We start from the raw sequence: 14232 nt of genomic DNA on the forward strand, positions 1-14232 counted from the left end.
TACATTTAAAAAGCTCTTAGATAGGCACATGGATGTCATAAACATAGAGGATTATTGGTGTATGGTAGGGAAGGGAAGGGATAGCTTGTTGTTAGTGAATAAGTTTATATGGATGGAACAGCACTGGGCTGAAGGTCGTGTTCTATTCTTCAATGTTCTATGATTTTCCAACTTTTGGTTGTTTATTATAACTACCCTTTTGCAACTTGATACCCTGCTTCCAATTTCTGTGACTCATTGCTACTCTCTGCTTTGATTTTCATTCACCTCTTCACTAGCCTGTGCCACTGATCTCTCATTTCATTTTGATTTGTTAAATGTCCTGACCCTTGAAACCTGCCAGTTTCATTTACTTCATCAATGAACTACTTAACTTTGAGGATGAATTGCAATGATTCCAGTTGTTGGTCAGACTCCAAAATATGGAGAATTCCTACAATTGACATCTCTATCCACACGTGGGAAGCATCCTGGTGTTCACACATTGCACACAATATGCTCTCCATGGATCTGAATTGTTTTGGCATGCATTTATAGTGTTAGATTAATTCAGAGTTTAAAAAAAAGAAGCAGAATGGCACCTCTTTCTTAGGCTACACAAGATTGCATACCCTCCAAATCCTGAGTCTTGCATTCATTAAAAACCAAACCCCATGAAACTGGAATCATTTTGAAGAGGTGATGGATGACATCACCTTCCAAGTTCCATTGTCGACTTGAATGGCATTGAATTCACCACTGATCAGTTTAATTTGGATGAATGGTGCATGAAAGTTGGTCATCTGGTGAATACTGGATTTTGATCACAGCATTACTTAGGGAAGAGAAAAAGATAAAATCACCTGGATTGTTATTTTTGTATTTTTAAGTAAACTGTTTTTTAAAAAGCATTGTTATGTCCTTGTGACCTCACAAAGCACTTCAGCCAATTATTAGCTTTTGAATTATAGTCACTTTTAGGTAGCTAATTCACAGGGCGAGGTTCTTGAGATGAATGTCAACTTAATCTCTTTTTAGTGGTGCGGTTGAGGAATGAACGTTGGCCGGAAGAACAGAAGAGTTTGTTTCTCCTTTTCGGGGGGAAAAGTGGATGGATCCCTCTGCGTCGTCTTGAGCATATAAATGAGAATTTTTAAAAAAATCATTCTTCAGGAGGTGGACATCACAGGGAAGGCAAGAAATTATTGACCATTGCTACTTGCCCTTGAAGTTGTTGCTGGGCTATTTGAACTTCTAAAGACGTACACTGAAGGTATTCCCACAATGCTGTTGGGTTGGGAATTTTCTGATATTAAAGTCATGATGATGCGTATGTAATTTTTCCACAAACAAAATATTGGTGGCTGATTAATTGGAATGAAGAGGATGGGTTATTCTATATTTTATTTTGCACCTATAATTTGACAATGGCAACAATGTTATATGATCTTCAGCTGTGGTATGGAATCAAAGGAATGAAACTTGGTCATTTAAACAAAGATGAACAATGAATTTCAAATCTGTCCGCATAATAGGTGGGAACAGTTCCTGGGATGGTGCTAATCAGAAATTAGGGAGGCACTTGTTCATCAAGGCTGTTCACTGTGAATTTCTTGAGGGTCAATTGTGTTTGATGTGGCAGATTGTATCTAAATCTCCCATGGCAGATCAATCTAAAAACAAACAAGCCCAAGAGAAAGTGAAAGTTGGATTTAAAATGTGCTCATTAACAGGAAACTCTCATTGTGAAATGCTATTATCTGCTGCTACCACTGTCCCTAACATTCTGTCTGTGCATCTACCTATCTGTTCCAGGCATTTACAACTCTGTTTTCTTTAAAATAAAACTTATCCCTGCATTTTCTTTAAGCTTCAAAAGATCTCCTCTGGTATGTGATATTTTTACACTGCGAAATGCCATCTTTAATACCCAATCCGCTTGTGTGGGTGCTTTCATAATAGTCCTCAGGGAAGGCAAGAAATTATTGACCATTGCTACTTGCCCTTGAAGTTGTTGCTGGGCTAGTCCGAGGTAAGATGGGAAAACCAGGGGTAGGTGAAGGTGGAGCCAAGGGAGGAGTCAACCATCTGAACAATACATAGACAATGAATTCCAGTTCACTGCAGTGACCCCACTGTCAAGATAGAAAGAAAAGCACAGCAACTACACAGCAATACAAAAACCTTTATTACATTTCGCTAGCAGGAATGAATGGTATTAAGGTAAGGTAGACCAAGTCGCCTTAGATAATACCAGAACCTCATTTGAAAATCACAGTGAGAAGGTTCAGTATACAAGGTATTTTCCTGCATACCAATCTGATAGAAATCTCTTTGAAATTATTGTTACAAACTAAAAAATTTTACATAAGGTATCGCTCCCTTCTAAAGACAGAGAAATGGTTTGACATCAATCATTTATTCACATGTACAAGTCATAATTAAAAGATATCCTTCTTGCTTATAAAATTAACAGAGGTCTGGAAAAGTTGCTTCCAATACACAGTGACTTCTGTTTCCTGTATGTCTGGTCTTTAATTGTCATATGTAAAGAGTTGGTTTCACAATAATATTAAGCCCTTAAAGTTAGCAGTGGAGAGGGAAGCTTCTGGGCTGAAACATTGGGTCGGGATTGAGCTGACGCTGTTAGAAGGCACTTTCAGGTGGCCAATTGCCCCGCATGTAAAGTTGCATATTTTGGCAATATGCGGCTGTGGGGAGGCCACGTGAATATGCAGGAGGCACCCTTGAGGCGAGCTACATAACCCTCCTCTGAGAGGGATAATCAGCTCAACTCAGTGGCTCCCCCAGCCACCTGAATGCAGCTGGCTGAAAGCGGCTGTTAAAGGAGTGGGCTGCTGACGTGGCAGTGACGTCGTCAGCCTGAGACGCCTGGCGCGAATCTTGAAGCACATTGTGCAGGCAGGCTAGTGCAGATTCAGTCGTCTTGTTTAGCAGTGCAGGAAAACAGTGCATTTGAACAATGACTCCAAAAAAAGCTTGTAACTGGTCTGATGAAGAGGGAAGACTGCTTCTAGACCATCTGTCTCAGGAATACCAAAAAAGGGAGCTCACTGGGACAGTTAGGGATGGTCCCACTTTTGAGCAGCTGTCTGGAGTGCTCGTAGCACAAGGGCACAGCGCAGTAAAAACCAGATGGTTACAAAGCTGAAGAGCATGAGGAAGAAATTCCACGCAGTCCTGGACCACAACAGGAGGAGCGGCATTGGGCGCAAGGAGTGGCAGTTCTTCGACCAGTGCCACACTCTCTGGGGGGCTAGCTGCTCAGCTACTCCCTTCAATGTAGCCAGCACTCTGGAGACCCCTGAATCCCCAGACCTCATCCCTGAGGGATCTCAGGGTTCACACAGCGGCAATGGAGGAGACATGCTGGTCCAGGAGGAGGAGGCCACCGCCAAGGACCCAGCAGCCATGGATTTGGATGACCCTGAGAGAGGAAGCTCAGAGGTCACTGCCCCTGGAAGTGGCAAGGAGGCACTCTCAACAGAGAACACAGGTACAGTAGCATTGAGGTTATGTTTATGGAGAAGCACCCAAGTCCAATGCTGATGCACTTTTCCTGTTTCCACCCACTGCCACTGGTCCCAGACGCAAGCGCCAGTGACTGACCAAGGGTCAGATTCTCACAAAGGAGCTGCAGGCGATGATGTTGGCACTTGACAGGGAGGACAGTGAGAGAGATCGCCAGCATGCAGAGGAGGCACTGGATCACGAGAGAGTCATACTCACTGACCTGAGGGAGGATGAGGAAGTAACGCGCCGCTCCGAAGTGGAGAAGCTTGCCCAGTCGATGTCTGAGTTTGCAGCTTCCCTGCCCAGTCGATGTCTGAGTGCTGCAATAAACAGGCAGATTGGTCACACGATTGGAGGCCTCCCCATCCTCATTCCCACAGTCATATGGTCAGCCTCATCCCATTGACCTGGCCCCTCCATCCAGTATGCCATTTCATTCCACACCAGTGCATCACAGTAGTGGACGCTTTGGCATGACTGAGATGCTGGGGTCCGGTACCGGTTCCTCATCATCCCCCCTCAACTCATTCCTCTCAATGCTGGAATGTGTCAGAATATACATCCTTCATGCTGCTAACTCACTGTTCACTTTTGTTGTTCATGAAGCCCCTCATAAGTGCAATGTTCTGTGCGACACTTTAAGGATGGAAACATTCAGCAGGGAGATGGTATGGTGCCGGGTGGTTGTGTTTGTTGTGTTTACTGCTTTAGTGTTTGATCTCTGGTGTTCAAGTGTGGAGTGGATTTGCACTGTTATTTGTCCATTCCATGGTTTACTTCAAGTTTAAGAATGAAGTGAAATGTTAACATTGTGATGTCTACCTCAGATATTTATGAAGCAGTGAGATTTCTCAAAGAATGTCTTGTATTAAATTTTTGACAAGCACACAAGTCACATGTTTCATTTATTATGCACCCATTCATTCGCGAGAGCACATGACATACCAGGCAGCAGGCTCATGTCACTGCATTGGGTGGGGAGGGTGGAGGGGGGTACAAGTTGTGGAAAATGGGGAGCTGGGTAGCAGGGACATACCCTTACAGGATGGACATGATGACAGAACGGATGGCCTGTTGATCAGCACAATCTGTGCTATTGGGTGCAGAACCATCTGCTTCAACCAATGTCCACTCTGAAGGGAAGTCTTCCTTGGTAATCTCACATATATTGTGCAGAACACAGCAGGCAAACACAACATCTGGGACTAAGGCGGTAGAGCTATCTAAATGCTTCGACAGGCACCGCCAGCGGCCTTTTAGACGGCCAAATGCATGTTCCACCACTATCCTTGCTGAATTAAGGGCCTTGTTAAATCTTCGCTGATCCAGATCAAGTTATTGTTATGTTACCAATTTGTTCATTGCATTGTAATTTTTCCAGCAAATTAGGATATAACTTCATCGTTGGAGGATCAATGAGCACACCGAGGTATTCTAATACAAGACGCTTGTCTTCAGTAAATGAAAATAAATTAAAAACTAAAGATCCTGGACATCTGAAATAAAAAGTGAAAATGCTGGAAGCACTCAGCAAGTCTGGCAGCCTCTGTGCAAAGAGAGTTAAACATTTGGGCCTTTCATTCCTATTTCTGACCAAGGATCTCAGATGGGCATCAATCGCACAGTTTCTGTTTCCATATGCGTTGTCTGACCTGTTGAGTGCTTCCACTGTTTTTCTTATACATTTGCCATCACTGCTGCATTGTTCCCTTTTGAGCACTGAGCTTTTTTTTTCCTTTCAAAACTACCAGCAGTCCAGCAAAAGAAAACTATAGAATGAATCGTTACAAGAACAAAGCATTAAATCCTGAAGAGATGCGTAGGAGAAGGGAGGAAGAAGGGATTCAGCTCAGGAAACAAAAACGAGAACAACAGGTATATATTCCATCACAACAAACAAAAGTATGCTGGGGGAGCCCAGTTGGGGGAAGTTGCATCACTGGGAGAAAAAAAATTTGATGAAGGGTTCCGAATTGAACACTACAGCATAGAAACAGGCCCTTCTGCAAATCTGGTCCATGCTGAATCATTATTCTGCTTGGTCTCACTGACTTGCACCCAGACCATAGACCACCATACCCCTCCCATCTATGTACCTATCCAAATTTCTGTTGAATGTTGAAATCAAGCCCACATCACCACCACTGCTAGCAAGTTGTTTCACTCTCTCACCAGCCTCTGAATGAAGACGTTCCCTCTGATGTTACACTTAAACATTTTGCCTTTTATCCTTAATCTATTTCTTCCTATTTTTGTTTTACCCAACCTCAGCGGAAAACGTCTGCTTGCATGTAACATATCCATAATTATGTATACCGCTAGTAAATCTCCACTCATTCTACATGGAATCTACATGAAGTTACGGCACAGTACAGGCCCTTCAGCCCCACGACATTGGGCCAATGGATAGAAACATACTCAAAAACTAAACTTTCCCCATGTCACACCAATAACTATTTTCCTTGTATCTCTGTACCCATCCAAGAGTCTTGAAATACCCTATTGTACCAGCCTCCACCATCACCCTTGGCAATGCATTCCAAGTGCCCTTTACTCTCTATGTAATTTTTAAAAATCTTACCCCTGACATCTCCCCTAAACTTTCCTCTCCTCATCTCTGATGACCTCTTGTATTTACTGCTCTCATCCTGGGGAAAAGCTGCCGCCTGTCCATCTGATCTGTGCCTTTCACAATCTTGTGGACCTCTATTAAGTCACCTCTCATTTTTCTTCATTCCAAAGAGAAATGCCTTATCTCTGTTAAGCTTGACTGCAATCCAGGCATCATCCTGGTAAATCTCCATCATCCCTGTAATAAGGTGACCAGAAATGAACACAATAGTCCAAGTGTAGTCTAACCAGAATTTTATAGAGATGCAACATTACTGCACGGCTCTTGAAATCAATCCCCCGACTAATGAAGGGCAACATACCATAAGCCTTCTTAACTACCTGTCAACTTGCACTGCAACCTTGAGAGATTGTTGTGACTGCAAGATAGACTTGTTCTTCAGCACAAAATGGTGTCAATATTTTATTATTCAAGAAACAACCTTCTACTTCCCAGAAACTACTCTTAATCCATTACATGCTGGAGTGGCCAACGAATGGCATCATGTTGAATGAAAATGTGTTTGCAGTGTCGTAAATCAGTTGCACATACACTGTGAGGGTGTTGGTCTAAACAATCACATGGACTCCCGTAGTCGGTTGACGAAATTGGACGGTTTATACAGTGCAGTCACAGGACATGGTTCAACAAATTCACCAGGCAGTCATATACCTGTTTCGCAGCTGAATAACCTAGGTCTGCTTTTACAGCAGTGCACACCCCAAGGAGGACCATGGGCAAACGTTCGCTCCACTGAGGCGAATCACCACCCGCTGTCAATCCTTCTTTTAATTGGCGGTGGAAACGGTCAACAAGGCTGTTGCCCTGCAGATGATAAGCTGTAGTCAGAATGTGGGTGGTGCTCAAAAGATCAGCAAGGGTTCGGAACAGTGCTGACTGATTCTGTCGTAATGTTGCCTGGGGCTCCGACAGCCGAAATCCAATGTTAACGAAGGCCCGAGCGACAGTCTCCACAGAGATGTTGGTGACCAAAATGGCCTCCTGCCATCTGGTAGCTCAGTCCCCATACATGAGTATGAGTAAATAAGGGTACCCTCATGATGGTGGGAATGGACTGACCAAGTCCAGGTGCACATGATTTAAATGAGAATCTGAAACAGGAAACTCTTCCAGTCTGAATTTTGTGTGTCTGGAGCTTTAGAACGTTGACACAGTAAGCAGATCCTCGCCCATAATCTGACATCACACTTAATGTGAGGCCAGGTAAACCATTCAGTAATCAGCCTGACCAACACTCTCCTACCTGAAAGAGACAGGTTATGGAAGGCAGTGAAAACCTCCTGGTGCATTATCGTGGGTACAAAGAGCCTGGGTCTACCTGAGGAAATGTTGCAAGACAGTGTTTTACCTGAGTTACCAAGGTGGAAGTCTTTCAAATGGAGACCTGTGTTGATCTGGTGGCACCAGATGAGATTGGGATCATGATCACTCAGCATTTTGGAAGGGCCAATTTATTAAAACTATAGTAAGAGGGAAGGGGTGATGATATGTAAATTAAGTGGGAAAGAAGATTGGAGAAGCCAGGAGAGGATAGCACATTGGACAGAAAATGGGAAAGGTGGAGAGACCACTTAGTGAGGAAACTAAGAACAGGAGTAGGGAAACAATGAATGGAAACAGTGGACCCATATGCAGCTGGAGGCTACCTGAAATTGGAAAGATTTTTGTTCATGCCAGGATTAAGGCATTCCAGGAATAAAATGATGCGCTGTTTGCCACGTTTACATTTGCTCTCACGCTGAGGTGTAGGATAAATATGAGTGTTTGGGAATGGTAGAGAATTGAAATGGTTGGTGACTGGAATTTCAAACTTTTTTAAACACATAGACAGAGTGTAAGAGTTTGGCTAAATGATAACCCAAATGCAGGAAGTCAGTAACTCCTATTTCCAGTTGATTTTCAGAAAAAACTTATTTCACCGAACACCATAGTTGTCAGTTCTTGCGATTTGATATATCTTTTCTTTTCCAGCTGTTTAAAAGGAGAAACGTGGAACTTATCAATGAAGAATCTGCCATATTTAAAAGCCCTCTCACTGATTCATTTGTCATCTCTTCTGCATCAAGAGTAAGAACAATGTAATGTATGAGTCCTATTTAAGGAGATGCAAAGTGGCAGTGGTTCGGAATGAGCAGTTTTGAGGTTGTGAATTGGTATGGTGAATTATGAAATTGCATTCAATAAATTTACTAATTTTAAACAGGAAAAAAATGAATGACAATGAAACATTTCAGATCCATAGTGGCACCTGTTACCATTTGACTCTTGGTTCAAGAATGTTCTTTGCATCTTGCTTTGGTTTAGCACTCCGGAGTTTTGGCTGAAAGTCACATACAGCCTGGATAAAACTCCTGTCGTGTTTATTAGCATATAGCTCTTTCTAAAATCCAGGATCAAGCATGCTTTAATATTCTTAATCTTCTGCAACATCTTTAAAGATTAATGCATGAACATACTCAGGTCCCTCTTTATAGAAGCCTTTAAGAACTATATATTTTTTTCCAATATGTCAATTTTTCAGAATCTTCGATTTAACACAGGAGTAAACAAATGAGAAACATAAAAACAGATTGTAAGATCTTCTTAAGATACGTGAAAAAGGAAAAAAGCAAACGTGGGTCCCTTGCATACAGAACTGGGTGAATTGTCATGGGAATAAGGAAGTGACTGAGGAATTGTGTAGATTTTGGAATCGTTACTATAAATTGGAGGGTACAAAAATGTGGCCACACCATTTTGGAAAGCAGAGGGGAAGAGATTATCTGGTTACCTTCCACTCTTATATAATGTGCAGGGCTTGTTGGTAATTTGGTGTATTTGGGTTTCATGGGCTAGTGGGCTGTGACCATGCTGTATGTCAAAAAAATGTAAATGACCTGTAGTCTAATATTGTTAAAAAAGTAAGTGGTTGAATTTGCAAATAAGGCTGTGAATTCATTGAAAACTGAGATTGCAGCTGGAACAGGAAGTTATGAAGGCATATGGTGTGTTTCAAACAAAATGACTTCTAAATCCCTTTCTATTGCAGCATTTTGCATTTTCTCCTTGTTTACATAATAGCTTTCTATTCTTTTTTTTTGGCAAAATTAACAAGACATTTACCAAAAATGTTCTGCATTTCCAATTTTGGCCACGAATAAATACTAAAGCTCCACAACAGGGAACAGATCTTTGCCTAACTTACGCATGCCAACCAAGAACTAAGAACAATGCAGCACAGAATCAGGCCAGTCAGCCCTCAACATGCTGCTAGCACGTGTTATATAGCCCTCTATTTCCTCCACTTTCATGTGTCTCTCTGAAACCCTTTTAAATTATTATATCTGCTTCTACTACAACTCCTGGGGGCCAATCTCACAAATCTGCCACTCGCTGGATTAAAATAAAATTTGCTCGCGTATTTTCTTCAAGTATCAATCAATGTACATCCTTCAGTCCACCTCATTCTTACCCTGGGAAAATAAGTTTCTGACCACGTTCAAGGCCTTGAATGATTTTATAAACTTCCATCAGGTTTCCCCCAACGCACCAGAGAAAACAACCCAAGTTTATCCAAACCTTCTCCAAAGCTCTTACCCTTTAATACAGGTAGCATCACTGGTAAATCACTAATAACCTTTCCAAATCCTCCATATCCTTCCTGTGATAAAGTGACCAGAATTGCACCCCATGCTCTTAAATTTGTACAGTTTCATTGTGACCTCCTTACTCTTGTACTCAAGGTCCAAACCAATGAAGGCAACATGCCACATGCTGCCCTTCCCCCTATCTACTTGAGTGGCCACTTTCAAAGAATAATAGACCTGGACCCCCAGATAACTCTGCACATCAAAGCTTTAATGGTAATGAGTTGGTTGTCATATACATAATATAATGTACTTATGCACTAAAATTCTTACTTGTTGCAGGTGAACAGGCGCTTATCGCAACAACACCATTGCTCACAGACCTACAGACAGAACAATGCCCTTTCACCCCTACCCTCTGTCCCCAGAGAAGCCAACATTGCTTCTTTGTTCAGGATGGGAAATGAGGATAATACAGGAAATTATAGGCTGGCTGGTACTCACATCAGAGGTAGGGAAACTATTGGAGAGGATTTGAACACTTGGAAAGGCCGAGTCAGGTTAGGGATAGTCAACATAGATTTGAGCAGGGTAGGTCATTATGTCTTAAAAATCTGATTGAGATTTTGTGACATGTTCGTGACATTAAATTCTGATTCTGTACTTGTGGTCTTATGATCTTGTGTACACCATGTTCAACAGAGAGCCACTTGATTCAAGTGGTTTGGAAATTTATCTCTCAATTTCTCAAGTATCTGACAGACTTGGGAGCTTACAGCAATAAGTGATGTGTGGACAGAGTGCACGTGAAGTCCTGACACTGAGAAATAGTGCTCAAGCTATTTAAAGGTTATAACCATATAACCGTTTACAGAACGGAAACAGGCCATGTCGGCCCTTCAAGTCCGTACCGGTTCACTTGAACAACTCCATGCTTTTTTGGAGCAGTTGCCAGAAGATATTGACGCGCTGCTGACGGATGAGGATTTCATTGATCCATGGAGTGATGTGGCCTGTGCTGACATTCTATGGTGGGCTAAGCAAGAAAGTGTGACAGCAGCGGGACTGTACAACTCCAATGTTAGGCTGGGAGCAGGGTTGATCAAATCTCTTATCAGATTGCCATTTGGCCAGGAGACAACAGGACTACCCGTTAGTGATGACAGAGTCCAGATGAAGCATTGATACATGGCAAATAATATCAACATCCTGATCATTATTTTATTATTTAGCTGCAAGCATTTTCACGACAGCCTTATTTTTGTCTTGATCTTGTAGCTGCGACTTTATGAAGGAAATAAGCAAAGTCATAATTCAACCATCATCCCCATGAACAGTTTTGTTTTGATTTTCTTCACTTGTATGTGTTTGCTTTACAGATCTGGATGCAGGTCCACACTTGTTTGGCTAAGAATATCTTTATAAGGTGCTTTCTGTAAAGATATCCTGTCTTGCGATGCTGTTATAAAATACATTTCAGAAATGGAATCTTACAATTGTATTTCCATTTCAGGAGGGGTTGATCACAAGAGAAATGGTCCAGATGCTTTTCTCTGATAATAATGAAGAGCTACTAGCTAGCACTCAGAAGTTTCGAAAATTGCTTTCCAAAGGTAATAATAGCTCATGCAAAAATATTTTGCTATTGTTTAAGTTTCCTGATAGAGAAACCCAGTAGGATTTTTTTTAACTTGAGAGATTTAGTTGCATTGACAATCCACCTTGTTATGTGTGGTGCTAATGGAGGTTGAGTCACCATGACTTGTGTTGATTTATCTCAACTTAAATAGACACTGCAAGAATTTTCATCATCCAACAGTTTGTCAGTAAAACCCTAGGATATCTAGAACAAAAGTGGTCTACAGCTGAACAAAACCTTTTTCTGTAAATGAAAGTACAAAATATTAAAATGTGCATTAGAATGATCATTTATATAATCCTTATAATATTATTTTTATTGTAGAATTGTAGCAAATATCCTTGTTCATGCCAAATTTACAAAAGCAATCTGTTTGTTTATTTATTCACCTTCAGCTGAGAAGAGAACTACTGATTTTTCTTTAAAAGGCACGGTCTGCATTCAAGTAATAATCAAATAGATAGGCTTTTCATTTTAAATTAGATTTGCTTTTGATTCTTTTAATATTTGAAATTTGGTAGGAACATGCCCAAACAAAAAAAATGGCAAGAGCAAAGTCGCTATTGGAGACAGTTATGAACTTGAACTTATTGTTCCTTCTGATTGAACATTAACAGCCAGAAATTTAAGTGTACTTGACAGAATGAATAGCGATCGCAATGGGATCAGGTCATTGGAGTTACCTTTTATTTTTCTCTTTCTCTCTCCAAACCAATGTCATGTCCCCCTTGCGTAAACTGTATTTAATCTAAAACCATCTAGGTATCCTGCCTACATAACCAGCATGTAAGTCCTAGTTAACTGGCTTGGACCCCATATTCCTGACACCTGGTTTCAGGGCCATCTACCATGCACCCTGCCCCTCATCCTTGATGTGATCAACATTCCATAGTCCTCCAATTGCACCACTCCAAACTTTCAGCGTCTCAGACTCTTGACCAATTTTCTAACCAACTACCATCCTGTTCACCCCCACCAACCCTTCCCTGTTCCAATGCCACTTGTAAGCTCCACAGTTGCTGACCATCTCTTTGGTCAGTTGCAGTAATTTTATCAGTTCCCAGTCTTGTTGACTTTTCTTTCATCTTTCAAGATCCTCTGATAATCAGGATTTAATTTTTTGGATTATCCCTTTTACGTACTATCCAGTCCTCCAAATCCACATCTGTTGTAAGTGAAGATACAAACTCTTTGTCAAGACCCCAACAATCTCCTTTCTTCCTTCTTTCAATAACCTAAGATGCAGACATCCATCCTAATGCTCTTCAAAAGACCCAGCACTATCTCTTGTTTTCAAAATGCCTTAACACATCATACATTCACCACATCATCATCGTGCAGTTCCTTTTCCTTGCTGAATACTGATGCAAAATATTGTTTCAGTATCTCGCCCACTTTCTCTGCCTCATTTGTTCTTGAGTGGTCCTGTTCTTTCCCTTGTCATTCTCTTGCTTTTAATGTAATTATAAAATGCCTCTGGAATCTCTTTAATCCTGCTTCGCAAAGACATTTCCTGTCCACTTTTGGCTTTCCTAATGCTCTGCTTGAACTTTCCAACAATCCTACTTTTCCAGGCTCATGTCCAAGTCTGGCTTCCTAAATCTTGCAGTTTCCTTTTGAGTCTATTCATGACCTTTCTCATTCTCTTCCCTTGCCATCCCTGACCTTCCTGTGCACTGAACATGCTGATCCTGGACTTCATGAACTGGTCACAACAACTCCCAATTAATTCCCCCTAGCTCCTGCCTAATAATGTCATAATTTGTCCTCCCCAATTTAGTATTCCTTGAAATTTAAGGCATGTTAATTACTATCCCAAAATACGCCCTCATTGAAACTCTAATCACCTGGACAGAGTCATTTCCAAGTATAAGGTCTGGTATGGTTCTAAAAAGGGTCCACACATGTCCTTTAATCTCTTTTTACTCCAGTTAAAACAGACCCAGGCTCCCCAGGCTCCTCATGAATTGGAGATCTGCATCCCAGATAATATCCTGGAGAATCTCCTCTGCATCCTCTTGAGTTCATTCGCATATTTTCCACAGTGTGGTGACCAGAACTGCACACAGTATTCAAGCTAAAGTCTGACCATGATTTTTTAAAGTTGGAGCATAACTTCCCTGTTCTTGCATTCAGTATCCCATATAATGAAGAACAGTGTCCCATGCTCTTTCTTAACCACATTATCTTCCTGGGCTGACATCTTTGAGGATCTCTGGATTTGGATGCCAAGATCAATCTTTTCCTCAGTGCTCCCTTGGACCCATTCATAATGCATGTCTTAGCATCATTAGGATTCAAAGAATGCATTCAGAGAAGGACTGTGGAACCTTGTTGAAGTCCATGTAAATCACATCCGCTGCATTACTCTCATCAATAGCTCTTCAAAAATTCAGTCAGATAAGATCTATTCCTGCCTCTGATTGGTTCCTACATTTACAAGTGATCAATAATCCTGACCTTTAGAAATTTTTATAATTACTGCAAGACCAACACATCAATAATTTCTGGTTCTTACCTGCAACCCTTCTTGAAAAGAACAATGTGTGATCTTCTGTTAATCTGAAACTTCATGTGTTCACCGAAGATTTTATTTTAAAAAAACTCAGCCAGAGCTCAGCAATCTCTTCTCTTGCCTTCTGTCGAAGTCTGGGATAAATCTCATCCAACCCTTTGCATTTCTTCACTTTGACATCTGAAAGATGGGAAATGGGATGTTGACCTTAATTGCCAGAGAATGAATTGAAGAGCAGAGAGATTCTGCTGCAAACTGAGCAGGGTATGGGTGAGATTGCACCTGGAGTAATGTGTGCAGTTCTGGTCTCCTTGCTCAAGAAAAGATATAATGGTTTCGAAGGCAGTGCAGAGGAGGTTCACCAGGT

The 14232-nt window shown here is 41.4% G+C and overlaps 1 protein-coding gene across 4 annotated transcripts in view; it reads left to right on the forward strand.

Annotated features, from left to right (window-relative positions):
* The first annotated feature begins 949 nt into the window (after positions 1–949).
* The window catches only part of LOC138741254 (importin subunit alpha-7), a 55648-nt gene continuing 42365 nt past the window's right edge, over positions 950–14232 (forward strand). For 2 of the 4 annotated variants that reach the window (XM_069895040.1, XM_069895043.1), the window contains exons 1-4: positions 950–1252; positions 5265–5388; positions 8117–8212; positions 11225–11324. In XM_069895040.1, the coding sequence (XP_069751141.1) occupies positions 5290–5388; positions 8117–8212; positions 11225–11324 (295 nt within the window). In that variant the 5' untranslated portion in view covers positions 950–1252; positions 5265–5289. The remainder of the gene's footprint in view (positions 1253–5264; positions 5389–8116; positions 8213–11224; positions 11325–14232) is intronic. The other 2 variants (XM_069895041.1, XM_069895042.1) reach the window with 2 other exon arrangements.

The sequence above is a fragment of the Narcine bancroftii genome, chromosome 8 (genome assembly GCF_036971445.1).
Source record: "Narcine bancroftii isolate sNarBan1 chromosome 8, sNarBan1.hap1, whole genome shotgun sequence".
Taxonomy (NCBI): Eukaryota; Metazoa; Chordata; class Chondrichthyes; order Torpediniformes; family Narcinidae; genus Narcine; species Narcine bancroftii.